This window comes from Lutjanus erythropterus, chromosome 16 (genome assembly GCF_056507025.1).
Source record: "Lutjanus erythropterus isolate fLutEry1 chromosome 16, fLutEry1.hap2, whole genome shotgun sequence".
NCBI lineage: Eukaryota > Metazoa > Chordata > Actinopteri > Lutjaniformes > Lutjanidae > Lutjanus > Lutjanus erythropterus.
In genome coordinates, this window is record NC_139332.1 from 35,404,821 (window position 1) to 35,432,746 (window position 27,926).

General features: G+C 41.9%; 3 protein-coding genes across 6 annotated transcripts in view; all 3 read right to left on the reverse strand.

The window, feature by feature from the left end:
• Positions 1-376: 376 nt before the first annotated feature.
• On the reverse strand, positions 377-4,421 carry LOC146313541 (uncharacterized). The gene is made up of 3 exons (XM_084739491.1): positions 4,343-4,421; positions 530-3,051; positions 377-447 (listed from the first exon to the last, which is right to left on the reverse strand). Exons 1-2 carry the CDS (start codon positions 4,419-4,421, stop codon positions 530-532), a joined length of 2,601 nt encoding a protein of 866 aa, XP_084595617.1. The 3' UTR covers positions 377-447.
• Positions 4,422-4,846: 425 nt separating this feature from the next.
• Positions 4,847-12,352, reverse strand: LOC146313542 (secretagogin-like). 2 transcript variants are annotated; one of them, XM_084739114.1, is made up of 11 exons: positions 12,228-12,352; positions 10,433-10,503; positions 10,066-10,161; positions 8,944-9,033; positions 8,599-8,655; positions 7,355-7,432; positions 7,207-7,262; positions 7,060-7,105; positions 6,834-6,893; positions 6,639-6,707; positions 4,847-5,382 (listed from the first exon to the last, which is right to left on the reverse strand). In XM_084739114.1, exons 1-11 carry the CDS (start codon positions 12,295-12,297, stop codon positions 5,257-5,259), a joined length of 819 nt encoding a protein of 272 aa, XP_084595240.1. In that variant the 5' UTR covers positions 12,298-12,352; the 3' UTR covers positions 4,847-5,256. The 2 variants fall into 2 exon arrangements, with proteins under 2 accessions (XP_084595240.1, XP_084595241.1); XM_084739115.1 differs by lacking the exon at positions 7,355-7,432.
• A 1,824-nt stretch (positions 12,353-14,176) lies between these two features.
• carmil1 (capping protein regulator and myosin 1 linker 1) overlaps positions 14,177-27,926 on the reverse strand; it is a 41,629-nt gene continuing 27,879 nt past the window's right edge. For 2 of the 3 annotated variants that reach the window (XM_084738683.1, XM_084738686.1), the window contains 26 exons: positions 27,772-27,875; positions 27,379-27,456; positions 26,512-26,588; positions 26,035-26,139; positions 25,724-25,793; positions 25,532-25,613; positions 25,352-25,451; positions 24,571-24,625; positions 24,233-24,405; positions 23,820-23,888; positions 23,388-23,481; positions 23,153-23,251; positions 22,930-23,058; positions 22,689-22,811; positions 22,401-22,576; positions 21,174-21,261; positions 20,922-21,068; positions 20,726-20,792; positions 20,337-20,593; positions 20,003-20,118; positions 19,261-19,753; positions 18,249-18,291; positions 17,973-18,149; positions 17,678-17,818; positions 15,939-16,094; positions 14,177-14,929 (listed from right to left, as the gene is read on the reverse strand). In XM_084738683.1, coding sequence (XP_084594809.1) covers positions 14,805-14,929; positions 15,939-16,094; positions 17,678-17,818; positions 17,973-18,149; positions 18,249-18,291; positions 19,261-19,753; positions 20,003-20,118; positions 20,337-20,593; positions 20,726-20,792; positions 20,922-21,068; positions 21,174-21,261; positions 22,401-22,576; positions 22,689-22,811; positions 22,930-23,058; positions 23,153-23,251; positions 23,388-23,481; positions 23,820-23,888; positions 24,233-24,405; positions 24,571-24,625; positions 25,352-25,451; positions 25,532-25,613; positions 25,724-25,793; positions 26,035-26,139; positions 26,512-26,588; positions 27,379-27,456; positions 27,772-27,875 — 3,344 coding nt within the window. In that variant the 3' untranslated portion in view covers positions 14,177-14,804. The remainder of the gene's footprint in view (positions 14,930-15,938; positions 16,095-17,677; positions 17,819-17,972; positions 18,150-18,248; positions 18,292-19,260; positions 19,754-20,002; positions 20,119-20,336; positions 20,594-20,725; positions 20,793-20,921; positions 21,069-21,173; positions 21,262-22,400; positions 22,577-22,688; positions 22,812-22,929; positions 23,059-23,152; positions 23,252-23,387; positions 23,482-23,819; positions 23,889-24,232; positions 24,406-24,570; positions 24,626-25,351; positions 25,452-25,531; positions 25,614-25,723; positions 25,794-26,034; positions 26,140-26,511; positions 26,589-27,378; positions 27,457-27,771; positions 27,876-27,926) is intronic. The other variant, XM_084738685.1, reaches the window with a different exon arrangement.

Sequence of the window (27,926 nt, forward strand, 5' to 3'; positions counted from 1 at the left end):
CACATTTGAACAAGCCTTGTTGTTTGGGACATTAAGGCAAAAAAGTTGCATACAAAAGATGTATGGAGACCCAGTCAAATCACAGATAAGTTCCATCAAGGTTTAGTGCCAAACTCAAGCTTTGGGTTGAGTACCCAAACACTCAGAGCTAGGAGCATTAAACAATCCAAATGGGTTTTAAGTTTAAGACATTTGGAGGATGGTTTAAAAAAAAAACCCAAGCTGGTACAACTGTAGTAACTAGCTTTATACAATATAACTCAACCAAGTACCCCAGAATTAATCTGATCTGTAGTACAGAACACGTTTAAAGACTGCAGGAGTGTTGCTCAAACAGTCTTGGAAGTTTTGAATGAGCCATAAACAGGGAGTAAAGTTTAACATGCTTTATTGAATTTCACAAAAGTTGATGCCAGGACATACAGCTTCCAGGAAACAGTCAGGAACCTGAGAACACAAACACCATTTTAGTCAGTTTGAACATTTTCCACATTAATGATTCATGCTCATGATGAGAAAGTGAACTTACCTAAGGTTGATGAAACCCATTGTATGCAGGTACCAGTTGCTGCTGCCACCTGTTATGGTGCACTGGAGCCATTGGAAGGCGTCCATAACCTCTTGGAGCAACTTCTTCCTGCGGAAGTTTAAAGTCCCACATGCCAGCTTTAGTTTGAGGCACACCAGAGCTAGGCTGCTGGGGCTGGGGCTGGGGCTTGGACGGGTAGCTAGGCTGCTGAGGCTGGGGCTTGGACGGGTAGCTAGGCTGCTGAGGCTGGGGCTTGGACGGGTAGCTAGGCTGCTGGGGCTGGGGCTTGGACGGGTAGCTAGGCTGCTGGGGCTGGGGCTTGGACGGGTAGCTAGGCTGCTGGGGCCTGTAGCTAGGCTGCTGGGGCTGAGGCTGGGGCTTGGACGGGTAGCTAGGCTGCTGGGGCTGAGGCTTGGACGGGTAGCTAGGCTGCTGGGGCTGAGGCTTGGACGGGTAGCTAGGCTGCTGGGGCTGAGGCTGGGGCTTGGACGGGTAGCTAGGCTGCTGGGGCTGAGGCTGGGGCTTGGACGGGTAGCTAGGCTGCTGGGGCTGGGGCTTGGACGGGTAGCTAGGCTGCTGGGGCTGGGGCTTGGACGGGTAGCTAGGCTGCTGGGGCTGGGGCTTGGACGGGTAGCTAGGCTGCTGGGGCTGGGGCTTGGACGGGTAGCTAGGCTGCTGGGGCTTGGACGGGTAGCTAGGCTGCTGGGGCTTGGACGGGTAGCTAGGCTGCTGGGGCTGGGGCTTGGACGGGTAGCTAGGCTGCTGGGGCTGGGGCTTGGACGGGTAGCTAGGCTGCTGGGGCTGGGGCTTGGACGGGTAGCTAGGCTGCTGGGGCTGGGGCTTGGACGGGTAGCTAGGCTGCTGGGGCCTGTAGCTAGGCTGCTGGGGCTGAGGCTGGGGCTTGGACGGGTAGCTAGGCTGCTGGGGCCTGTAGCTAGGCTGCTGGGGCTGAGGCTGGGGCTTGGACGGGTAGCTAGGCTGCTGGGGCCGGGGCTGAGGCTGGGACTTGGATGGGTAGCTAGGGGGCTGAGGCTGGGGCAGGTAGCTAGGGGTCTGGGGCCGAGGCTGGGGCTTGGACGGGTAGCTAGGGGGCTGGGGCCGAGGCTGAGGCTTGGACGGGTAGCTAGGCTGCTGGGGCCGAGGCTGAGGCTTGGATGGGTAGCTAGGCTGCTGGGGCCTGTAGCTAGGCTGCTGGGGCTTGGACGGGTAGCTAGGCTGCTGGGGCTGGGGCTGAGGCTTGGACGGGTAGCTAGGCTGCTGGGGCTTGGACGGGTAGCTAGGGGGCTGTGGCTGGGGTGGGTAGCTAGGGGTCTGGGGCTGAGGCTGGGACTTGGACAGGTAGCTAGGCTGCTGGGGCTGAGGCTTGGACGGGTAGCCAGGCTGCTGGGGCCGGGGCTGAGGCTGGGGCTGGGGCTTGGACGGGTAGCCAGGCTGCTGGGGCCGGGGCTGAGGCTGGGGCTGGGGCTTGGACGGGTAGCCAGGCTGCTGGGGCCGGGGCTGAGGCTGGGGCTGGGGCTTGGACGGGTAGCCAGGCTGCTGGGGCCGGGGCTGAGGCTGAGGCTGGGGCTGGGGCTTGGACGGGTAGCCAGGCTGCTGGGGCCGGGGCTGAGGCTGGGGCTGGGGCTTGGACGGGTAGCCAGGCTGCTGGGGCCGGGGCTGAGGCTGGGGCTGGGGCTTGGACGGGTAGCCAGGCTGCTGGGGCCGGGGCTGAGGCTGGGGCTGGGGCTGGGGCTTGGACGGGTAGCCAGGCTGCTGGGGCCGGGGCTGAGGCTGGGGCTTGGACGGGTAGCCAGGCTGCTGGGGCCGGGGCTGAGGCTGGGGCTGGGGCTTGGACGGGTAGCCAGGCTGCTGGGGCCGGGGCTGAGGCTGGGGCTGGGGCTGGGGCTTGGACGGGTAGCCAGGCTGCTGGGGCCGGGGCTGAGGCTGGGGCGGGTAGCCAGGCTGCTGGGGCCGGGGCTGAGGCTGGGGCGGGTAGCCAGGCTTCTGGGGCCGGGGCTGAGGCTGGGGCTTGGACGGGTAGCCAGGCTGCTGGGGCCGAGGCTGGGGCTTGGACGGGTAGCTAGGCTGCTGGGGCTGGGGCTTGGATGGGTAGCTGGGCCCAGAATGCATCTCAATTCCATAACTTGAAGCAATACCCGACTCAAATTCATTTCCACTCTCTGGGAGAGCAAAGTCCCACATTCCAGCTTTGGTTTGAAAGACACCATCTACATTTGGGTTAGGCTGATAATCTGGCTTCTGTGGGTTTTGTCTTGGTTTCTCAGGCAGGGAGTCAGGCCTGTAAGCAGAAACACTTCCCTCTGGACTGTAACCATCTACTTGCCTACCATAAGAACCACTGAAACTTTCTGCACCAGGGGCAGCAGTAGGACTCAGGTACTCAGATGAGGCACTTTCAGCATGTCTGGGTTCATAACCACCCACAGGACCTCCAGGCTGTGCAGAGCTCTCATAACTGGAAGGAGCTGAAGCAGGTTTGGAGCTCCTCGGGAAGTTGTAACCTCCACTTCTGTAGCTGAGTGCTGGACAGAAAACATTTGAGGTTAGAGAAAACATTACTAAAATAAGATGCAGTCTGTGTAGCATTAATTCTTACCCTTAGCATGATGCCCAAATGCTAACAGTGAGAGCAACAGCACCCTGAAAAATAAGAAAACCTCAGTGAAACAAAAGCAGGTTAGTAGAGTGATAAATTTGCCAAAACAGGGAAAAGTCATCTTACCTCACACAAAATCCAGAAGCCATCTTTTAAAGCTGAAGCCAAGCAGTCTGTCCAACTCGTGCTGCTAGTAGACAAACAACAAACTGAGAAACTATCGTTTCAGCTTCCTGACTGCTGCTCCCTCAGTGGCTCCTTTTAAGCGTTGGTGCCTGAGCCTCTCAGTGTGATGAGGTGATGAGAATCAGGTGGGAGATCTCAGCTCCGGTACCTGGACAGGTGTTTGTACTTCAGCTAATGGGCCACATTCACCTTCTCTCAGCTGAGAACTACTCAGTCTCTCACTCGTGTGTTTGCTGTTATTGATGAACATTGTTTTATGTAAGTTTGTGTGGATAAAAAAGTATTTGTTTAACATATTATGTGTTTTGTATTTTTTGTGTTTTGTATTCAGAACTGTGTTGGACAAATTTCCCTTGAGGCACATTAAAGTTGAATTTGAGGATATTTCCACATCCACAAACACACATTTAATTTTATTTGTGGTGCACAATGAATTGAAAATGAACATAAATACAACCCTTTTCATATGGACTATTTCTTCAGAAAGATACTGTAACTGGAAAACCACCAAAAGACTTGTTTGAAGTCTTATTTATGACTTTATCTGAAAACAAAACCATGAAATGACAAACTCTAGCATTTTAAAAATTTGTAAAGTTTATTTTAATACAGAGTTTCAAACTCTGTGTTTTGTTGTGCATGAGAAAATATACGCTCAGTTGGTTGTTTATGTGAGATAAAAAAAAAAAAAAGTTATATAGGGATGTTGCTGCCAATTACATATTAGATACAGCTGCAGTTTGCATTTTGTATTTTTTCACTGAGGTGCTGTGGGGTCTCCTGCTCTGTTTAACAAGGCCTGAAGAGCCACTTTATACTTACTTTAAATAGAGTTCATACAGCTTTTCATGAGTATTTTTTTTAAATTGTTCAAATTAACTTTGTTACGTTTAATTCTAAATAAACTTAGTGCAATATGTTTTTTTGTTGTTGTTGTATGTGAATATTATGTGTGACATTTTTAACTCACTTTCAGCCCTTTACGATACTGATCTAAAGTCAGTGTAATGCAGTGAATATTCAGTATTTACGTCTCTTCACAGCAGGAATCGTATCCGTATCCAGACTGGTGGCCCAAGTGAGGCACTGATTTCTGCAGGGGTTTACCATTTCTAATAAATGTATTTATAGTTAATCAGTCATTTGCGTTAGATTTAACTTCACTTTATATTACTCAGAAAAACAAAAAACACTAACATCTCATTATACAACCCTGTGTTGTAGAATGATCCATAAAATAAAATAATCTAATTAAAAATGAAAACAATGCACATTTAAAAAAAAAAAAAAACATCAAACAGTTGGTTCAAATTAAGGCCCCGCCTCTCTCTGGACAAATAGCCAATCATACTTGAAGATAATGGCGTGGGAGGTTCATTCAGGTCTCATGAACTTCTTCCTACAGTAAATAAAAACATGTAAATACAAAATTACAGTTGGTCTCCTGATTCTACTGGCAGACTTTGGTTCCTGTCTTGTTGTTTGTGATTAATTTCCCCTCTCATATTGTCTCAGAGAAGAAAGACACAGCAGACTAAAGATTAAACAGATTTTATTAACCATCATTCATGTTACTGGTTTCACAATAAAGCCATGCAAACAGTTTCATATGTAACCACATTACAAAGAAGCAACGAGCCATGCAGTCATATAAACACCAGATAGATTTCTTTTTAAATCTCAGAACACAAAGCTACATTTAAATCATGAATCCACATTTAAAACACATTATTTCAACCTCTGCTCAGAATTTTAGTGCAGAAAAATATATAAAATTATGGGAATTAAGTGTGCTGAGCATAAAATGTGTAGATTTATTGGTCTTGGGAGCCACAGAGGGAGAAGATATACTTGCAGAAATGAGGATCACGGGAGGAGGAAGGAGGACAGAGTGAAAGATGCACATTAAAGAGAGAAAAGAAGAAGAGTGAGAAGAAAAGCGACGCTAGCTGAGTTTGAGGCCGAGGCAGAGAGCCAGCTCGTTCTTCTGGATCTTTCCGTCTCTGTTGATGTCGCAGTGACCCATCAGGGCTTTCCTGAACTTGTCCAGGTCTGTGCCGCTGATGCTGGGCTGAAGGAGACGAGAGGGACGGAGGTCAGGGAGAGTTAACACAGAGGTCAAAGGTCGAGGAATGTCTCACAGTGAAGGGACAGGAAGAGTAAAGTGACTCATTCTGTGTTTAATGCTAAAACTGTCAGAAAGACACAGACACATAATTTTAGTTTCCTGGACATATTTCACCCCTGACAGAAGCTATAATACTATTTACTATTATTTATTTATCTTTATTTAGTAATTTTTATTTATTTTTTATCTATTTGTTTTGTACTTGTTTTTTTCATTATGTATCGTCATTACATCCTTTCTTACCTAACTTATATTTTTCTTCTTTCCTTTTAATACTTGCAGTTTTTTTTATTTCTGCTAATATTATTGCTGCTATTATTTTTATTGTTAGGACTGCCATCATCATCATCATCATCATCATCATCACCATCATCATCATCATCTATATTATTATTATATACTGTTTCATGTATACCTTGAAACTCTCAATAAATAAAACTGAAATAAAGATTGCAGCTTGATTCTGTCCCTTATGGTACAGAATTTAAATCCATTCTTGTGTTTCTATTCATTGTTTATTTTCCATATATTGCAGTTTTAGATTTATATATTGCTGTTAAATATTGTAGATAAGGCACATGCCCCTTTACATTACTTTTTCTTTTCTTTCTTTTTTTTTTTTTTTTTTACCTATTGCTAGTTTTCTATTCTTATAATTCTCCATGCTTACATATATTTTCAATTCTTCCCCTGTGGATTAGTAAAGTATTTCTGATTCTCAGATTTTCAGTTTTTCGTTTTATTTTATTTTATTTTGCACAATTAAAACACAAAAAAGGCTTATTTGAAAAAATGTTCTGTATTTTTGAGTGCTTAATAATTTTATTAAGCACTCAAAAATACAGAACAGTACAAAAAAAAAAAACCCCAAACAAAACAAAAAACAAATGATAGGAAATGAACAGGAACAAAATATGTTTGATTCTTGTACTGAAAGTAAAATATAATACAAACTCAGTCTCAAATATAAGTCAGCGTTGTGGTCTGTGAAAATCAGTAAACATGTCATGATTTCTAGAAAGAGACACTGCTGTTGAGTTTTTCAAACATATTTTTTGGCACTTTTAGTTCCATAAGCTGAGCATCATTTAGTCCCATTATACTGGAGAGAAGTTATCAGATATCTGATCGATTAAATATTGGTCAGTGTATCAGAAATCATGTAACAGGAGTATATTCATAAATATGAAGTGTTTTACCTTCACCAGCTCCATCATGTCTTTGACAAATCCATCCACTTCAGGGCCTTCCAGCGCTCCTGTCTTACTCTAAACACACACACACACACACACACACACACACACACACTGTGAGCAGTCTCTTAACACAAGTCACAATTAGCAGGAAACAAGAACAAAACTCAACTTCAAAGAAAAGCCTAAATTCAAACTTACAACATCATAGTGAGCAAATATCTTCTCAAAGTCTCTCTTCCTGTCCTCCTGACTGCAGGCCTGACACCAAATACAGCGTGTAAAAATAATGAAACATTAGATATTTATACAAGATATTAAGATAATCCACAAAGAGAAAGATTGAGGTGGTGGAATGAGTGTGTAAGTTTTTTTTGTTGTAGAGATTCAACAAAAAATTGAAATAAAAACATCTAAATAAACTTACGTCCATTTTAAACTTCAGTAAGAAGTTTTCTTTCAGGGCCAAGATTCTTCAGACAACAAGACAGACAGAATAAATAAAAATGTCATTGTAAAAGATGCCAGATGGCCTAAAATTATTTCTTATCTTATTGACACAGGTCAACAGTACCTGGCCAGGTCGTTTAGATCCAGTCTGCCGTCCCTGTTTTTGTCAAACATCTTCATCTACAGAAGAAACAAATAAGAATGGAGTTAAAACTTTGTTAATAACAAGAAGGAGGCAGAGCAGCGCTGACATGTGACCAGCTGCCTGTTACCATGGTGTCAGTGTACGCCTCCAGTTTGTCCGGGGTGATGGACTTCCTGTGCTGGAGGAAGAGGTCGTGGAGGAAGCCCTGAAGGGACAAAAGAGACACAGCAGGGAGACACAACTGAAACGGCCAAAAATAGGCGATGGCACTGATCAGATTCACTGTTCAGGTCGCCAGTTCAGATTTTTTCAAGTGTGGTTGTATGAAGTATGCAGTGACAGTGCAGGAAGGAAATCAATTTTACTAAATGTAAGCTATACATAGAATATTTTCACCACTGCACCTTGCTGTCAGACCGAATTTTCTGATGGGAAACTGCTGTTATATATGACAAATATCACTCTCTCTACACCAACCAAACTCCTTAGACAAAAACAGTAATTTTACCTCACAGTTCACAGGAGTTTCAGATTGACGGGTTAATTTGTTTGTGTTCTTGTGTGACTTTGGTGAATCTGAACTAACCCTTTAAAACTCCAAAGTCACACAAGAACACAAACAAACTAACCGATCGAGGCAGCAGTAGACCGACAACTCCTGCGTTCCGTGACGTAAAATTACTGATTTTGCCAAAGGAGTTTGGTGGCTTTGGACAGAGTGATATTTGACTTGTATATCAACACTTTCCTGTCAGAAATAGGTGTCTGACAGGAAGGTAAAGCAGTGAGTGCTGCAGCAGTAATACACTGACCTCATACAACCTCACTTCAAAAGACCCAAACTGTCCCTTTAATAAACAGCTGGTTATGGCAGTTAACACACTCTGAATGTTGTGGCCTTTTTATTGAAGCTCCTGTGTGTAAATTCAACTTTATTCCAGGTACGTCTCACTCCTATGAGCTGCATAATTACACCAACAACCTGACCAATTCCTCTTTTCCACACTAGCAGACAAAACAAACACTGACATTTTCATTTTCTGTGATAAGTATTATTATTTATTATTATTTCACTGAATTTTCAATCAACTGACTCTTAAATATATATAAAAAAAAGTTCTAAAAAGGCAAACAAACAAAAAAAGAAGAAATCAGTTTACACCATTGAAATTTGATATTAATTTGATATCTTGACTATAAACATACGTTCATATTTCAAACTTGTGGCAATAACACAACCATCATCACATCCAGGGTCCAGATCTGCACTGTGATTGAATTATTCTCTGTCCTGAGGACCTGAGGACAGAGTGAATCAGAATAGTTTTCTTGTCTGCGTGTCAGCTCTGCTTCGTGCCCGTCTAAAATTACCTTGAGCTCAATCGCTGAGATGTAGCCGCTGCTGTCGGTGTCATAGTTCCTCCAGATCTACACAGACACACGCAAGAATCAACGGAAATATAATAAAGACAAGATAAAGATACAGTTCTTTCAAAATCCAAACTGGAAAAAGTTAATCAACAGATATTATTTCATAATATTTCTTTTGTGCATGTAGGAATCTTTCTCAGCAAATTTAATGAGTCAGCTCATGTGACTGTCGTCACATTGATAAAGAAAAGCATCAGACCTTTATCATCATGTAGTTTTACTTCATTTCAAACACCCTATTGATTGTCCTCCTACATTCACGTCTTCTCGACCTTTGACCCTCACCCTCATGAACTCCACGCTGTTGTCCAGCGGCGTCTCCCTGCGAAACAGAAGCAGGAAGTTCTCGTCCTCCGGCAGCATCATGGTGGCCAGCTGAAAAAAACAAACAATATTTACATCTACTGTAAGAACTCAGTCTTATTTATTCTCTTTAACATGATACATCAGTTTTAATTCACAATCATAAAAGGCAAATCTGTAAACGGCAGAAGTGTCTTATGTGAAATTTTCTATTAAATTAACAAAAAACAAGATTTTCCTGCTCCATGTTCTGAAAATGAAGATGACACAAGTACGATCAGAAATAAATCACCTCAGCATCACACAGAGGTCACAAATCACTCTACTTCCTGTCATGCTTATGACGCAATTTAGTTTACTGCAATTTTCCAATCACAGGATGTGCTATATTTGTTAAAAGCTAATATGTGTCAAAATACCATTTTAGATGAAATACTGTGCTGCTGCAGAGGAGTCATGACCGACACATTATTCTCTAGACTTCAAAATAAGTCTTTGTTTAGTTCAGATCCCTGAAAAAAATAACACGTCATAATGTGTTTTTCAATTTAAATGAGAATGATGTAAAAATGACATTTTTTCTAACCTGCATCTTTTAAAATCATCGAGATCAACAAAATGACTGTTTTGTTCTCTTTATGTCTGCTTTCTCTGACTGCTCTGCATGTCTGCATGTGCTGCTCAGCTGTGTGCTGTTGCTTCCTGTTGTTTGTCGTTTCTGTGTTCTTGTTCTTGTTCTGATGTTCTGCTTCTTGTTGCTCTACATGACTTGTGTTCTGTCTTGAGATTTCTTGTTTACTTGTTGCTCTTGTTGTTGTCTTTATGGTGTCCTGTTGTCTTTGTTCTGCGAATCTGATCATTTTATACTTTTCAAAACATCTTGTCAAAGGATATCAGTTGAAAACTAGCCAGCTGACTGACAATGACACGTTTATGAAATTAAATTTATGATGAAATAAAAAGATGACGTGTGTCTTTTTGCCCGAAACCAAAAGATATTCAGTTTGTTGTCACAGAGGACTAAAGAGACCAGAAAACATCGACATCTGAGAAGCTGGAATCAGAGATTTTGGACGGGTTTGTCTTTTTTTTATTTAACTGTACCTCTTCTATCTTCAGACGTCCGTCAGCTGCAGCGTCATGAGAAGACATGAATCTTTCTCTCAGTCTTCTGATTCTGTCTTCAGTTATCTCCTCCCTCTGAAAACAAGATGGACTCCAGCTGTCACTTTAATTTAACAGTGATTTCCTCTCTACTTAAGCTGTGTGTCATCTGTTAACATTAAAAAAATCCCTCAGTGATTGTTTTTAAGTCACTTTCAGCACATTTTAACACTTTCTGACTTTGAATCATGAATCAAACACTATGACAGAGAGGAATGCATGTAGATACAGATCGATGTGAGGACACTGGAAATAAAAGGCTGAAGGTTAAATACATTTTTTTACAATAAATGTTTTATCTGTTTACCTTCATCCCGGCTTTTCCCAGCAGGTGTTTAAAGAAGGTGTCCAGCTCTTTTCCTTCGATGTAACCGTTATCTAAAAACACAACCAGACTTCTTGTCAAATCTTATCCAAACTGCTGCTGATCAAAGTGTAACGGGAGGAGAAGGTTTTATTTTTGTGAAATTAGAAAGTTTTGTTTTTTAAATAATAGAAAATAAAATAATAATGTAAAAAAAAATCCCACACCAGTTGTTTTGCCTCTGAGCAGCTGCCTGTCAGACTCCGTTAACACACTGCTCCATTTAACTGTTATAATTTGAACTCTACAGCTCCACCCTGTAACAGTAGGACACGACGACTGCAGCGTTGTTGTCAGAAAAGCGAGTATTTCAACTTATTTATGAGTAAATGAGTCAGTAAATCGGTAAATATATTACTGATTTCTACTTTAAAGCTGGAGTTTGTTTCAATAACTACTCAGAGTGAAAGTGTTGTTGTTTAATGCATTATTAATAGGGAAATGCAGATTTTGTGTATTTTCTTTAGCTGATAGTTGTAAATTCTAAAGATCTATTAATCGTTCATAATTTGGACTTGTCTTTTTTTCTCATATTAAGTGTAAGGTTAAGTTCCTTATTCAACAAATGTCTCCACCAGACAAAATAATGTTAAATGAGGTGCAGTTACAGCCATGAATACTGATTTAGTATCCATCAATGCATATTTAATCGGCCTGTTTGTGATCAGATCACCTGATTGGCTACTGAAATGATTCCACTTGTACTCAGCACTCAATTATGATATTAAAAAGTAACTAAGTTGATTACATAATGTAATGCATACTTAAGTACGAGTAAAAGGACAGACTTGAAAATCTACTCCTCAAAGCACAAGTACCCAAAAAAACTACTTAATTACAGTAATCTGAGTACTTGTTATTAATTACTTCCACCTGATTTCTATATAGTCATTTTTAATGTCTGCTACCAGGTCGGATTTTCCTCGAAATCAGATGCAACGAAACAAAAGATATTTTAATTTTGATAATTTTATTTATGTATGGTATTATGGTGGAAACAGTACCGCTTTTGTCCACAGGGGGCTCCAAAATCAACACAACATGAAAGTACATTGCAGTAGCTTTAAATATGAACTGTTAAATAATTTTTTTTACATTATTATTAACAGAGGCAACTGACAATGTAGGATAATATTATGAAATGTTCCTCACAGAGGGTTGAAAATAATAATCCTGCATCCTCTACAGCAGTCACTCCTACAGACTGGGCCGGGACCCACAGGTGGGTCACAGGAAGATTTTATCTGGGTCGACAGATTTAAAAAAGAAGGCTGTGGGAAAAACTCTGCAAAATTAAGATTTAAAATGCTATATTGTTTTACTGGTGAGAGGAAAAAACACCAGTCTGTTAATTCCTCCTAAATTAACTTATTTTTGTCTCATTTATGAAGCAGGCTAAAATGTACTAAATAATTTTCCAGATGAGAGAAGATAAAAACAATTAGACGGCCTGTTAACGCAGCCTATATTTACTTATTTCTCATTTATACGGTATTTAACATGTGTATAAGGTTTTCAATAATGTGGCCAGATAAAATATACATATTTCATGTTATTTGATAACATACATTTGTATTATTATTGGCAAAATTATTACACCATCCGTTACATGTCCGCTATGAACCCACAGCTGCTTGTGACATAATTAAAGGTCCATTAAATCATATTAATTACTTAGTTTATACACTGAATAAACTGACCAAAACTTTGACATCAGAGTCATTAAAACTGTTCTTACCATCGACGTCGAAATGTTGCCAGATCTGTAAGAAAGCAGCAGCGTCCAGGCTGTCCAAGGCGCTGTCCATGGTGCTGAAGACCAGTCCAGAGGTTGAGCTGGGGACAACAAAACAGGAAGACAAGGAAAAAAAAGCTTCTTCCTCTCGAGAGAAATGATCTGTTATCCACTGAAATTTAATTTAGTCTGATTTCACCTCCAGGCGTCTCCTGAGTTCAGTGAAATGAGACAAAAGAGGGACACGGCAGCTTGTATATGAAGGAGGGAGGAGGAAGAACCAGAGGAGGAGGAGGAGGAGGAGGAGGAGGAGGAGGAGAGTCTGAACAATAAAAGAGTATTTATTGGTATAAACATACAAATACAGAAATATTCGACAGCTTTATGTCACACTTCCAGGCGTGTAGGTCCACTGGCATACATTTTAAAATTTTTAAAAAGAAAATATTTCCCAATAAAATGAAAACCATCACCACGTATCATAAATCCATGCAGATTCAACAGCACGTTTCATTGATAATAAATCAGATTTTCTGCTCATAATAATACAATATATAACTGATATAATAAACCCCATTTATTTTATAAACAGAACCTTAAACTCAGAGGAATGTTAGTACATATTTACATATTTACACCAATACATAAAACATCAGTTTGTAGCCATGAAGAAGAAGCCATGTGATATGATGAGGATACAGCAGCAGTGTTGATGAGCGGAGTTACAGGTTATTTTTTATATTAACAGCTGATCATCTAACAGGAGACATTATGACACAAAAACCATCTGTGGAAAGAAAACTACAGTATTTTATTGCAGGTTTTAGCTTTTGGCAGAAATCATTTCACTGGAAACCCTGACTCATGATATTTAATCACCATAAAGGAACAGTTCAGATTATTTGAAGTGTTTGTATGAGGTGCTTCACCATAGTCAGTGTATTTCCTACAGTAGACACGCCCACAGTTTGGAAAAATAGCAGGAGAACCGGTGTAGGAAGCTGAGCAACGTACTGCTGTGGACGGGGTCAGCAGCAACATGTATTTAAAAAAAATCAATTTAAGTGTGCACTATATTTAGAATATTTTTATGACTTTATCTTGCTGTTAAACAGCCTTTTCTGATGGGAAACCAACTTTATATAAGGCATTTATCACTCTGTCCAAACCAACCAGACTCCACTGAAAAAAACAGTAACTTTACCTCACAGAAAACAGGAGTTCCTGGTCTACTGCTGCCTCGATCTGTGAGTTTGTTTGTGTTATTGTGTAACTCTGGTACTTTGAAAGGTTAATTCAGATTCACCAAAATCACATAATAAAACAAACGAACAGATCCAGGCAGCAGTAGAGCAGCACCTCCTGTTTTCTGTGAGGCATAAGGAGTTTGGTTGAGCGAGAGAGAGCAAAATGTGGCTTTAACAGTGTCAATCTCCAGTTGGAAAAGGCTGTCTGACAGTGAGGTAAACTGGTGAAAAAAATAAACAAAAATAAAAATAAAAAGGAAAATTTGAAACCCCAAAATCACACATTAACACAAACAATCAAATCAATCGAGGCAGCGGCAGACCTGCAGCTCCTGAGCTCTGAGAGGTTAAGTTGCTGATTTTGTCACAGGAGTCTGTTGGATTTGCACAGTTTTTTGTTAAAAATAATAATAAGAAAATAAAATTCTAAATACATGGTCTCTTTTTTTTAGGTGGGTCTTTTTTATTTGGCTGAAATATGTGTTGCTGCTGACCATGTCGACCGCTGCCTACTGTAGGTGACACACCGACTATGGAGAAGTAACTCACACAAATTTCCCTTTACATAATTTGAACTATCCCTTTAAACTTCTTATATCTATTTTTTTGTTATCATACAGCCACTTCCAAAGGGTGAGGTTCCATATCATCTCTATTTCCTCGAAATGGACTAAAACCTTCAGCAGTTTAACTTAAAGACAGTTTTGGTAAAATAAAACGTGTATCAGTTTGAGTCTTTATGTTTTAACTGAAGCTGCAGCAGCTGAGAGATTGAATTCTCTTTGATTTCTGACACTTTCTCGCTCCTCTTCCACTCTCTCGCTGATTATTTTAGCATCATCTAATTTGTGGGAAATGTTTGAATGATTAAAAAACTCACAGGCTCATATCTGGTAAAGGTCACTGACTTCCCGGCTACAGTTTTAACCTGCAGAACAGAAACAGAATAAAAGCAAACTGCTTCAGTCTGGACCGACTTAAACTCATTCTCCTCAGTGATTTGGACTAACAGAGCTTTTTATAGCTGGACCTGGTTATCTAAGTAACAACAGATTGTCTCTGCACCAGATAAAACCCATCTGCTCTGCTCTTTATGGTCCTATTAGAGCTGCTCGCAGAGACGTTAATGGAGCTGTCGGGGCGTCCGTTTGACTGGACAGCTGGGAGTGACCCACGGTCAGGACAAAATACTTTACTCCACTCCTCTCATCAGGAATTATAAAAACAAAGAAAAAGAAATCATCCGTCCACTGTCTCTGCTTCTGACTGTATGTGTGTGATCGACCTCCGACAGTCGAGCAGGATCTGATGGGCTGTAAACACGTCGTTGGTATCAGACTGAAGGAGTGTCGTCGGACTCGTCCTCTGACTTGCTGTCAGACTTGAGATCAGGGACTGGAGACTGAGCCTCCTCCTCAGCTGGACTCAGATCTGTTTCTGCCAGAGATGGAGGGCTCACTGAAGAGAGAGACAGAAAATAAAACATGAAACATGGACTAAAACAGATACACATGCTTTTTAACTCTTATTCTGAATATGACAATATTCTGCACATTCTGTTTGGATATTCCTCACACATATGTTTTAGGTTTTAGGAGCATTCATTGGACATGTACACAGCACACTGAGAATATGCATCTCATCTGGAGTTTCTACTGCAGTTTGTGACACTCGCAAACAAACCAATGAGTCAACAATCTGCAGAGGAGAGATTCATGCACAAAAGTTAATGCCACATTTCACATTTCACCTGTTAGGTAGTGTCAGTCATGCATACGTCATCCATGATTACCAACAGTTACGAGCTGAACTGTGGTGACAGGACAGCAAGCAGAGGTAAAATGTAGAGACTGCAACTGAATATTTCTATGTTGACAGTGAACTGAGTGCTAGCGGCGACTTAAGAAGCACCAGTGACGTGTCCACAGCTCCTGCTACCAACAAACAGCACAAATATTCATTTTCTTTAGCCATAAGAGCTTAATGAGAATATTTGCAGTGTCTCAAATAATGCACTTCTGTACGTCCACTTTCATGTTTTTTATTACTGTTTTTGTCAAGGAAGTCTGGTGGCTCTGGAGAGAGCGATATTTGGCCTGTAACAGCGGTTTCCTGTCAGAAAAGGTTGTCTGAAAATAAGGTAAAGCAGTGAAAATATCTGAAATATAATGTACGTGTTAACTCAAGATTTAGGTGTCTAAAATACATTTTACTGCTGACCCTGTCCACTGCAGGACATCGCTTAGCTTCCTACACCGGTACTCCTGCTACTTCTCCAAACTGCAGGTGAACCAACGATCCCTTTAAGATGATTTTAAAACTAGTTAATCACAGCTGTTGTCTTTCTTTCTCTGCCCGTACTCGTATTTTCAAATGTAGGATGAAACTGGCCTGATTTTCAAAGTGGAGTACTAATGATCCAACTGTAACATCACAAGTATATAAAGTAACATAAGAGATATCTGACCGTAGGCGGGGAGGGACTTGGCCCGCTCTCGGTCGTCCTCCCTCGCAGCAGGAGGACTGGCTGAACTCTTCAGAGACGACCACTGTCTGCCACCAGCGCCGGGTTCAACCGCTGGACTGGGTGGCTCGAATGCATCGCCGTCGACGGGAGACTCAACTGCAGGCAAAGACGAAACAAAAAAAAAAACAAAAAACTGTCACGCCAACATCCTTAAGAAATATGTCATCCAACAGTTAAGACTTTATTCTAAACAGTTTGTTCCCTGTGACTTTGTGGAGGACATTCTTAACAATTTATAAACCGAAAATAGACTTAGTCACAGTTTGTCAGCGTGAAGCGTGTAATGAACACGTCTTGAAATGAGTAAATGACCTTTTCTTCTTGTCTATTTTATTTTGTGGACAAAAACCACAAAAGACAACTCGCCTTTTTAATTATATACAAGAAACTCTGCTTTAAGGAAAAATAGAGTTCCTGTGAACGTTAATTACACAAGTCAAGCGTTAAACTACAACATCACACACACACACACACACACACACACACACACACACACACACACACACAGACACACAGACACAGATGTCAAGTACAGACTAGGACCTTTACTTCAGATGTACTGTGTCTGGTGTGTGGAGGCGTCAAATATGGCCTTGAGAGCATTCATTAAACAAACTGTCACCTGTTAAATTGAGTGTTATATTTTGAGCTCATTCTGAGCGCTGAGTCATGCAGCCTTCATCATTTAGACAGAACAGAAAAGCTAAGAGGGAAATATCCCGGCAACCAAACCTCTGTGTTTTCATCCTCTCAGTGCTTGTAAATTCTTTGCAGATGCATCTTCCCTTTGTCTTTTTGTTTTGGGTTTTTTAATTTGTATATAAAACAGGTGGAATAATGCAATAACAGAATTGTTGTGTTCTCAGTGCAATACTGGAATGCTAAGCTAAATGTGGCTAAAGCTGTGTTTCTATTGCAGGAACTTTCTCTGGGGATCAGGAACCTCTGAGGGAGGGACCAGGGTTTGAAACCCTAATGTCCCCGCTTCAGGGTAGCACTTTCCAAACGTACAAGAACTTTGGGGGTGGGGCTTGCAGTGCTAAACATTTCTGATTAGTCCAGAACTCGGGGCATTTTATTTCAGCCACCGTTTTTAAAAATCTGCTGCTGCGAACCAGTTTGTTTTTAGTTCATTGTGCTTTAACACGTCAACACAGAGTTACAGAAGAAATCGTACAATAATGGACAGACCACTCGAGTCTCTCCCATGCTTACTGTGTGTCACATAAATAATGATGTTTTTTTAGAGCAAAATGTCAAAGATTTGTCATATACGAGAGAAGATCTTTGGAAAATTCTTTGGGTTTTGGACTGTTTGTGGGTCAAAAGAAGCAATTTGAAGACATCACTTTGGATTCTGGGAAACTGTGATGAACCTTTTTCCCAAATTGTGACATTTTATAGACTAAACGATTAAGTAATTAATCATTCTTGGGATCAGAATCGCCTCAACATGAATTGTAGGAAATAATCAATATTACTGTTGAACATTTACAGACAATATCAGACTGAAGAGCAACTGTTCTGTGTTGTTGGGACTGATACAGAGAGATAAAACCAGGACTTGGGAGGAAACCAGAAGGATTCATATCAATGCTCAAAACTCGCCTACTAAAAATGTTCCAGCATATAAAATGATCGGCCCTTTTAAATGAGCCAGTGTTTAACTAGACACCCACCGTCCGGAGGAGACGGCGGTCCTGCAGCAGGGTTGCTGCTGGTGCTCTCTCTCTCCTGCTCTGATGGCGCCCTCTTCAGGCGAGGAGCAGGAAGTGGACCTTTGGCAGGCGAGCTTCCTGCTGAAGCCTCGGCAGAGTCATCTGGGAAACAGATATCAATAAAATGGATCGGAATGGATTGATTTTCAGTTCAAATGATTAAAAGATATCTGGAACAATAAAAGCTGCTCATGTCTGTCTGATGCCACACAGCTGACACCAAAGAATCTGAGAGCAACTGATGGTTTTTCTATACCGAGGACGTAGGTGCTGCTGGGCCTGGGACTGGTTGGACTGGTTGGACTGGTGGGACTGAGGGGCCCAGAGTTGCGGGGCCCCAGCAGGGGTTTGGTGGCCTGCGGGGGAGGTTTGGGGGTGATGGTGGGTGGTTTTGACCTGGGAGCCGGCTCTGGTTTGGACTCATCAGCGTCTGCTGGAGCAACAGGAGGGACGTCCAACTCAAGATTCATATAATGAAACTGCAACATTTATCCTTGTAAATAATCAAACATACAATATTACAGAAACTCACCTTTGTCACTGTCCACCTTGTCCAACACAGACAGTGACTCAGACTGTAAACAAAGAGACAAAGTTTTCATTATAATAAAGGAAATGTCACATATTCTTCTCAATTTAATTCAGTGCAGTTATCATCAGCACTTAACTGTAATTCTTGTTAATTAATTAGTTATTCAAAAACCTATTTCAAAGTGTGATGGTTGTTTCTTGCTTTAAGTTTATGTCTCTGGTTGCTGTGCTGTGAATTTGTTCTGAAATTTACATCATGGTAATAAAGGACTCCTCTTATTTGGCTAATTGTGTTTTTTTTTAAATGTCCTCGCTTGTTCTAAAAGGCTGAAAAGCCTGGAGCCACGTCACAGAACATTACAGTGTGAAATCCTATTTTATCTCAGTTTAGGACGACATTTCATGTTTTTGGTATTACAGAAACATGTTTCCCAACTGCATTTATAATAAAAATCTTAACTTAGGATAAATTATATACTATTAATTAATTAAAAACTTCCTAAGTTAAAAATCCAAAGTTAGGACGGCAAACTCTAAAATGGCAGCACCACTCTTGTTAGATTTGTGTGGAAATGACAGAGAAGACACCAAAATATTAGGATTGAAAAGCTATTCAAACTGTATGATGGTGCTTTAAATTTGCTGAACTTGGCATTGGCATGTTCTTAAGCCCCCGACTGTTTTCCTATTGGTTTTAGTGGATATTAAAACTGCAGCACATTTACGCTTACGTTTAGCTCAGCTAGCATTAGCACTGCTGCTGCACAAAAGCTGGTTTGTCTCTGACACCATCTCTGAGAAACATGTTATGTTTTGGCCTGTGTCCTATATATTAACACTGGAGAGGCAGAATTTCTGACCTATACTGCAACCAGCCACCAGGGGGCACCTGAGATGCTTTAAAGCAAAAGTGGCTTCACGTTTGGGGATTTCTCATGCTGTCCATTTCTACATATGTCACTGACACCAACATATTTGCATGTTGATAGTGTTGACCCATTGGCTCCGCCCACCTTCTTCATCTTCTCCTGTCTGGCCTTCATCTCAGCCAGCAGGTCCATGCCCATCACAGGAACCCCAATATGACGGGGGATGTGGGGGTTCTCCTTCTTCTCCACAGTCTCCTTCTCCACGTTCTCCTCCTCCTTCTTCTCCTCCTCAGCAGGTTCAGCGGCAGTCGGAGGGGCCTCCACCTCAGACTCTGCGTGGTCCGAGGACGGAGCCCTGTGGAGCTCCTGATGGGGCTCCGCCGCAGTGCTGGGGTTTTTCGCGGGCAGAGCGGGGGATGTTGGTGGTATTTCCTCAGTCACTGGGCTAATAGTGGAAGTGGGAGGAGCAGCGGTGGCGGGGGAAGGCTGGGGTGGAGTGATAGAGGCAGCTCCGTGGCTCTTCTCTGAACGGGACGTCCGCGATTTGATGAGGTTAAAGAAACCGCTCTTCCTGGATTCACGTTTTTTATCTGCTGCTTCTTGCGTGTTAGGGGACGAACCTCTCACAGAGGGAAGTCTAGAAACATTTAAAAATAAAGAATTACACAGAAATAATTAGAAAACAACATACTTACTCAAAGCTCAAAGGTTTTCCTTAGTTACTATTCTATACTAATGACACACAACTGACGACTCAAACTGTTTATCTATTTTACAAAGTTGTTTTTTACACAAATGACATAGAAGAACAGGTATGTTGTTGCTGTGTGCCCTTCTTCTTTAAGAAACTGCAGAAAACAGTTTTTGTGTTAAGAATGACTCTCACTTGAAGCTGAGTTTAATAACTTTCTTGGAGAAGAAGTCCTCCAGGCCCTCGTCCAGCTTTCCCATGATGCTGTTCTGCTCTGTCTCTTGTGGTGCCACACTGTGGGTGGCCTCCCGCTGAAAGACAAACGGCAGGAATAAAGAGTGATATACACATTTTTTCCCGGGTTTATTAGACTTTTTTCACAGGACACCTTAGAGGTAGACAAGAAATAGGATGAGAGGGTGGAAGACATGCAGTTAAGGACCGCAGACTGGAATCAAACCCACTGCTGAGGACTCAAATTAATTTAATTAATCATTTTGGGATGATTTGCACCCTGACGGAGACCTACAGGTGCTCTGCTGGGTTTTGTCCTCTTCTTCGGTTTCGGTCTGAATTTGGTGCGATGCTCCAGCGTCACATGCTCCACAGGTGGCAGCTCGCCCAGACAGACGGGCTTTGTGTCCAGTGGAGTCGGGGGAGGGGGGAGGTCTCCACAGTAGGCAGACATTCTGTCTGATGGCTGTGAAACAGGAGGAGGAGGAAGAGGGGGGTCCTCAACGTGGATAGGAACCTCCTCCAGAGCCTTGTCCAGGTCGAACTCCATCTCTGTTGGACAAACAGAAGACAAAGACGTGCAGGAAAATTACCATTCTCATAGGTCATTACACTATTTATCACATCATATAAAATCATATCGTGCACAGGAACGAAGTAAACTTTGAGATTTCCATCACTCACCAAACGCCACAGAGACGGGCCGCAGCATCCTCACCAGAATACTCTTCCTTTTGGATTTAGGAGTCATCTAATGAGAAAATAAATTTAAAAAGAACAAGACTTTAGAAAGTCCCCCTGTCTGTTCAGACTTTTCATGACCCATTTTTAGATATTTAGTGACTGGTGTAAGAGTTTGTGTTGTTTTGTTTTTTCTAACCATGCAGGTGTCCATGTCCTCCAGCCCTGCATGTTTCTGGTCCTGGTTGTGGTTCTCTGGCTGCAGAACCACCTCATCTAGAACCTCTGTCTCCATCTGCGGGTCGTGACGCAGCAGAGGCTGAGACTTCCTGATCAGGTGGTCGGCCTGGAGACGGGAGGAGGGAGGGGGAGAGAGGGATGAATGAACAACACAAAAATAGACAAGAACACAGACAGACAGACGGACAGAGAGACAGACACTGACACTGACCAGAGTGTGCTGTGATCTGGACAGAGACTCCAGGATCTCGTCCACGATGCGATCAGACAGAAATGAGGCCATGCTCAGCTTCACTTCACTGTTTCACACAGAAGAAACAAAACACACAGAAATAAATAAAACACGACACAGAACATAAAATCACACTAGTTTTTGTGACTCAGACGCAGGTCCTGACTTTAGAGTCTCTGTCCACTGTGGGCCTGACGCCAGTTTCTCAAAGGTAATTTGGGAACCAATATTTCTCTGAACATTAATATCCCTCACTTTTTTGTCTTGTATTATGAGCCTCCATGTTGCATCTTTTTAAAAAGTACCTCAGAATGTAGTATAAACTTCTATAATTAACATTTTTTATTTTAATTGATAAAACATTTAGTCTGTAAAGTGTCAAAAATTGTGAAAAATGCTCATCACAGTTTCACAGAGCCCAGAGTGACGTTGTGCTTCTTTTGTTGGACCAACAGTCCAAAACCCAAAGACTCTTTGTTTAATTTTTTGACCTGTTGTAAAGACGCCCAACGTTTTCTGGAATCCTCCAATGGTCGCTTTTTAGGTGAAGATGTCTCCTCATCACCGCCATCGCCCACATTCAGGTTGTACAATTAGAATTAGTACACAGGCGTCACAGAAAACCAAATTGTTATGGAGGCACATGACAGACATCTGGAGGAAAAATGTATTTAATACCTTAAAATCACACATCAGCTGCAGTAACTCTGATAAATACTGGACTTGTTCTCCTGGAAATACCCGTCATGGAGTTCCTGATAACCGTAAAATTGGGGCAAGACTTCACAACTCAGTAACTAAAGACCTGATGAAGCTTAAGATAAGCTAGCAAGAATAAGATTATTTTTCGCCAATGTTGAAAAAAAAAACAGATTTCACTTCCACTTTATGCTGCAATCATATGACAAAGTGCTGCGCAGCATCACTGCTCTGCATGTCTGAGTCGATGCTGGACCGGGACGAGGATTCAAAGATTTAACTTCTGCGGCTGCAACATCCAGGACATTTTGCACGGCCTGCTGCTGCACTGTGGCTCGCTATTAGTTTAAGAAGCATTTGATTTGATATGCAGCTGAGTTTTCTATGAGCAGAGCATGCATTTAAAAAAATCAATCTCACAATCGATCATGTTAATTTTATTATGGTAAGCTGAAATCGATCGAGATTAATATTTGATTAATTGTGCAAATCCACGGCAGATCAGACCTGATCTTGTTGATGATGTCGACCCCGGACTGCTCCAGCAGCGTGGTGGTGATGAAGCTGCGTGGGACGGTCATCCTTCCAGCTCCGGCCTTCAGCAGCTCCTGGCGAAGGCTGCTCCTCTTCATCACATGAGGACACAGACCCTCAGCGGCGTCCACCATGGACACCAGCATCGTCTGCAGAGGGTGAGTTAACACAGTTTGACCTCCAGGTTTAACAGATAATCACACATATAAGATGACATCCAACAGTGTTCAGAAAGAAGAGGTAGAAACAGCCGCTCAGTACCTGCAGCTGTTCGTCCATCACTCTGGCCACTTCTCCAGCCATCGACTCCAGTTTGTCCTGAATCGCTCCGACACACGCTCCCTTGGACCCCCCACCCCTCAGGTGGTACAGGTTGGGGAGCAGCTGGAGGAAAGTGAGAGATCACAGAGATCAAGGAGCTGATTTTACACTCGTGCGTGTGCCTAGTTGCTGGATCGAGGTGTTAAACTCAGTCTTGTTTCAGTAAGTCATGTCTTCTTACTGTCTTGGAGTTTCTGGCGTCTTTCATGAGGTTCTCGGCCACCTTCATGTCCTCCTGGACCACGTTTGTCTCTGAGAACCTCAGAGAGTTCAGGTGGTCCTGAACCTTCACGCACATCATGTCCATCATCTGCATCACACAGAGGTCAGAGGTCAGACAACCAACAGTAATATGGTGTGTGTCTCTCTGTGTGTGTGTGTGTGTGTGTGTGTTGCTGTCCTGCCTGTTGTGTGGTTGTGGTGACGATTCCCTGCTGCAGCCTGTACGCCTGCTCCTGGAGGTATTTACGCGTCTCGTGGTTCCTCAGCAGGTACTGCTCCATCTGCAAAACAGTTACTTTCAGGTCACATTTTAATACTCTCAAAACAACACAGTGGAGACTGTAGAGTGATATTTGGATTCTATGGATGCATCTACATTGAGCTGTTTTAAAAAAAAAAACAAAATAGGCCAACAACCTTCAGTAAGGCGTCCTCTGTCTTCTCTGGACTCCCCTTCAGTGCCTGAGCAGCGTCCATGATGGGGACGGGCATGAAACGAATGGTGTAGTTCCTGACAGGAAGACAAAACAATCAATTAATATGACTTATGTTCTCCTCAGATGATCCCATTTCTCGAGTTGGAAAATCATTTGACAATTTGAATTCACAAAAACTGAATATGCAGCATGTGAATTTATAAAATTTTATCTTCTTTGCCATGTTTCTGTGCATATGATGTCATCAGACAGCAACTTGGGAAGTCACTCACCAAAATTTTTTTGCATAATTTCAGAGTTGTTTAAATGCCATGTTTTTCCAAAATAGGCGTATAAATTCAGGGCGGCGTTTCTTTTACTCTGATTTTGTTCAAATGAGACATTTTTCTTTGACAGACTGCTTCATACTTACTTCTCCAAAGCAGCAGCGACGTCCTGCAGACCCTGAGGACTGACGTTGTTTCTGTCCCACACTACTGTCCTGCACACACACACACACACACACACACACACACACACACACACACACATATACACACACACACAGAGAAAAACCAAGAAGAAAATCAAAACAAACACAGAAACCATTTGAATAAAAGAGTTTGCTCTACTTCCTTAAAGCTGTGAGAAACTTTTTAAAAAGGAAAAGACCATCACTACTTTTAAGATCGTCTCTGACCTGCAGGGGGAGCACCTGCTGATTCTTTTTTTATTTTATTCATATAAGGCTCAGCATTCCTACTTTTGGCTTGTTTATGCTTTAAATCAGCTCACACTTTTTATTTTAGTCCTCCTTCCACCCCATGATCCTGTTTCTTTGCTCACCTGAGTTTGGTGTTGATCTGCAGGGCCTTGGCCAGCATCTTGGCCCCCATGTCTCCCATGCCGTTTCCACTGATGTCCAGTTTGGTCAGAGACGTGTTGCTGCCCAGAGCGTTGAGGACGATGGACAGGTCGGCCTTCAGCTTGGAGTCAGCCAGGGACAGCGAGGTCAGCGTCTGCAGGAGAGAAGATTTTTACAGGCAGGTTGTTTACTGGATCATTTTAACTAAAGTGTGAAGAAAAATAAACTTTGCAGACACAAAAAAATAGACTGGTATGAATGACAAGACCTTAAAATAAAAATATTTAGACATGATGTGATGTTTTAAAGATTCACTCACTGAGTCCTCCTCTTGGATCATGTGAACCAGGTTGTCCAGAACCTGAGCCACATTCCTAAAAAAAAAACAAAGTAGATTAGCGATATGTCAGAAATGCAAAACTGTCAAATTCTTAAGCTCATGAGAGAATACTGAATTCAGAAGGTATACGGTTTTAGTTTTCTGTGAGCAAAGGCAAATGAACGAGCAGGCGAACGTCAGATTATTTCAGTTTTTCCTCACATGCTCTCTGTGTCACTTGTTTGACAAAATGCTCAGCCTGGTTCCATGTTTGCCAAGTTTTGCACACTTACTTTTCCACCATATGATTTTCTTTGGTCAAAATGGACGCTGCCGTTCTTGGCGTTTCTGTTACCTCTTCAGTCAGCAGGCAATACGGGCGTCAAGAGACTAATTTACGACATTGAGAAGCGGCACTGTCTTTACAGAGATATCCTCAAAAAAGTTAAGGTTTGGAAGGGAAACGGGGAGCTGATGGAAGTCAAACTATACAGACAAAAGGCTGACTTTAAAAATGATGAGAGTAGTGTAAAAAATATTTCCTTTCTTGTCATTTTGCTGATTTATTAGACTTAAAAATTGGGAAAGTGAAACTGCAGGAGGAGGCCTGAGCTGTGCTATCGGACTACTGCCTCTTGAGACGCAGCAGCATTATGAGACAGGCTGGGCTGAAGCTAGCTGGTTAGCATGCTAACTGATTTTATTGATAATTACATTCATTATTAATAATAAACATATGTATTTTCCATGAAGAGTATTTTGCTGCCAGTGTTTCACCCACTTGGACTTGATGTTGTTGAAGTTTTTTCCCAGTGACAGGTGTCTGATGGAGCGGTTCTTGGCGAGCCAGACCAGCAGGGTGGTCAGATCCATGTCCAGACCTGAGCAAAGCAGCACAGAAGCGATTCAGTGTCAGTACATATCCATCATCATACATGATTCAAAAGTAAACGGTCCTCACCGTTGTCAGAAATGTCCAGACTGGTGATGTTGGGAATCTCAGCGACACAACCCTCCAGGATCTGAGAGCCCGCTGAACGCAGCTGAGAGCACAAGAGGATCGGATCTCAGTATAAATATTTCCTTCATTTTCTACCTTTGTATGACTTTAAGCAGCGTTAAAGTGCGTTTAAACAGCGTGTCGAGGATTTACCTCACAGCAGCTGAGGTCCAGAGACACGTCACTGAGGTTTGGGTTGCAGCCGAGTCCCAACAACAGCGCTCTGCAGAGAGAATCATCACACTGACAATTTAACAACCACTTACACATCTGGTATGATTAATAATCGTTTAACACGTTTCCCCTCACAAAAAGTAAAAAAAAAAAAATGCACATCAACTCTTTCTCCATCACTGAGAAGTTAGCATCAGCATCAACAAATTATTCCATAATGAAAATAATCCTTAGCAGCACTGCTGTGTGTCTCAGTAAAATAATTCATGTTTCGTTGGATATTTTCTTACTTGAGCGCGTCCACTGGCAGTCTGGTTCCTGACAGACTGACTGAACTCAGAGCCTGAGCACAGCTGAAGAACTGCTTAAAGGACGGAGGGATTTCTTTACACTTCCTGTGAGAATGTGAGGACAGACACGATAAAATCAACACGGCAGAGAGCAGAAATACATTCAGGACGACATTTAAACTATTTTTAATACTGACATTTTTTAAATGTTGGTATATTATGGCGAGCCTGTTTAACATGGCAGGACTCACTAGTAGTTTTCACAAGTGAAAATATTTATTTATGATATCTGTGTTTCTATTTTGACAAACAGATTTTAACATGCAGACATAACATTCTGACTCGTCAAAGTAAATCAGTAATTCCTTTTTCATTAGTAATAAAAATCATGAATTTCCACGTGTTGAAAATGGTTTGTGACAAGTTCAAATGTAATTTCCTGTTTCATTTGGATATACTGTGAGTTTAATATCTGACCTGTGAGAGAAAACTGTCTTCGACATGTTGAGGACAGAAAGATGCTTCAAAGATCCTCTGAGCAGAGACGAACACACCTAAAAAACACAAAACTGAACTTTAGAGACTGAAAAAAAAGAAAAAAAAATCCTCCACAAAACTAAAATCGACTCAAACGAACCTCTGACAGAACATGCAGACCATCACTGTGAGGAATATAAACATAGTTTTATTTACTTTACTTTCAAAAGTGAGAGCTGATTTACACCTGATTACTTTGTGATGTTCAGGAGATTAAGAGCAAAATGTTTTTCTGTTGAGATGTGATCTAAAGAAAAATTATGCACTTGCTGCCTTATAAAGAATATAGTGTAAATGTGAAGATTAATTTAAACAGAAGACAAAGATCCCTGTGTGCACAGCTGCGTTCAGGAGCTGCTGTGGAATTACCATTAACCCCAGAGACCATCAGGTTTAACGCCACACCAGAAGAGGACAGGCTTTGTTTTGTCCCGTTTACGAGGACGTAAGGGACGAACTTTTTACTGAAATGCTGTTTGCTGTCTTTACGTTGATTATCTCTGGCTGGATGATGTGAGAAACTTGAGTCGTGCTTTAGGAAGGGAACCTTTTCTTGTGGCAGAATTCCCAAGAAAGCAGAATATTTTGTTTAAGACTGAACTGTAAATCTGAATTCCTCCTTCACAGAGGCCGTGGTTGAGTGAATTAACAAATTAACAAATTAATTAATGAATTTTGTAATGAAGCAAAATGTTTGAACGCTGCAACTAAACTTCTGGTGTCTCGTACAGACATGAAGGTCGGGCACTTTGTGTACATGACACAAAAATGAAAGCAAGCAAGCAAGCAATCAATCAATCAGCTTACCTGCTCCAGAGAGCAGTCACTGTTGGACAGGTCCAGAGTCTCCAGACAGTTTGGGTGACTCAGGAAGCTGTGCAGGTTCTGTACAGAAAAAACACACATTAGAAATCCACACAAACCCATCACAACTGTCATTTAATCATTTTCACACTGAAAAACTTGTGCATCCTTTTTCGCTGCATTTCAAGGAGACTGGATTTTATTCTCGTCTCTTCATTTCATCATAGAACACAGTTACACCTCTTCTATGAAAGGTGCTGTGCAAATAAAGTTTATTATAAAATCACAATTTTTGTCTTAATATCTTTATCTATAATTCTGTCCGGTGTTTTCTGAAAAGCTTTGATAAATTGTGGGGTTTCAGAGTTAGTCTTGAGGTCGGATTTTTCTGCGTACCTGCAGGTCGTCTCCTCTGAGCGAGTTTCCCGACAGCTCGAGGTGTGTGAGGGTGGAGGCGACGGCCGGGTTGGCACAGAGAGCCTGACAGAGGCTGTTCACTCCTGCGGAAGAAAAAGACAAACACTGTGTCTTGAAAAAATAATATTTAGGAC

Bases quoted from the DNA above. Each gene is read 5' to 3' on its own strand.
- LOC146313541 (XM_084739491.1), bottom strand. From the start codon at position 4,421: ATGGTAAACCCCTGCAGAAATCAGTGCCTCACTTGGGCCACCAGTCTG. The intron at 3,052-4,342 runs GTAAATACTGAA...TTTTCTGTCCAG, and splicing joins GATTCCTGCTGTGAAGAGAC to CACTCAGCTACAGAAGTGGA.
- LOC146313542 (XM_084739114.1), bottom strand. From the start codon at position 12,297: ATGGACAGCGCCTTGGACAGCCTGGACGCTGCTGCTTTCTTACAGATC. The intron at 10,504-12,227 runs GTAAGAACAGTT...TTGTGTTTTTAG, and splicing joins GCAACATTTCGACGTCGATG to ATAACGGTTACATCGAAGGA. The intron at 10,162-10,432 runs GTAAACAGATAA...TCTTGTTTTCAG, and splicing joins TGGGAAAAGCCGGGATGAAG to AGGGAGGAGATAACTGAAGA.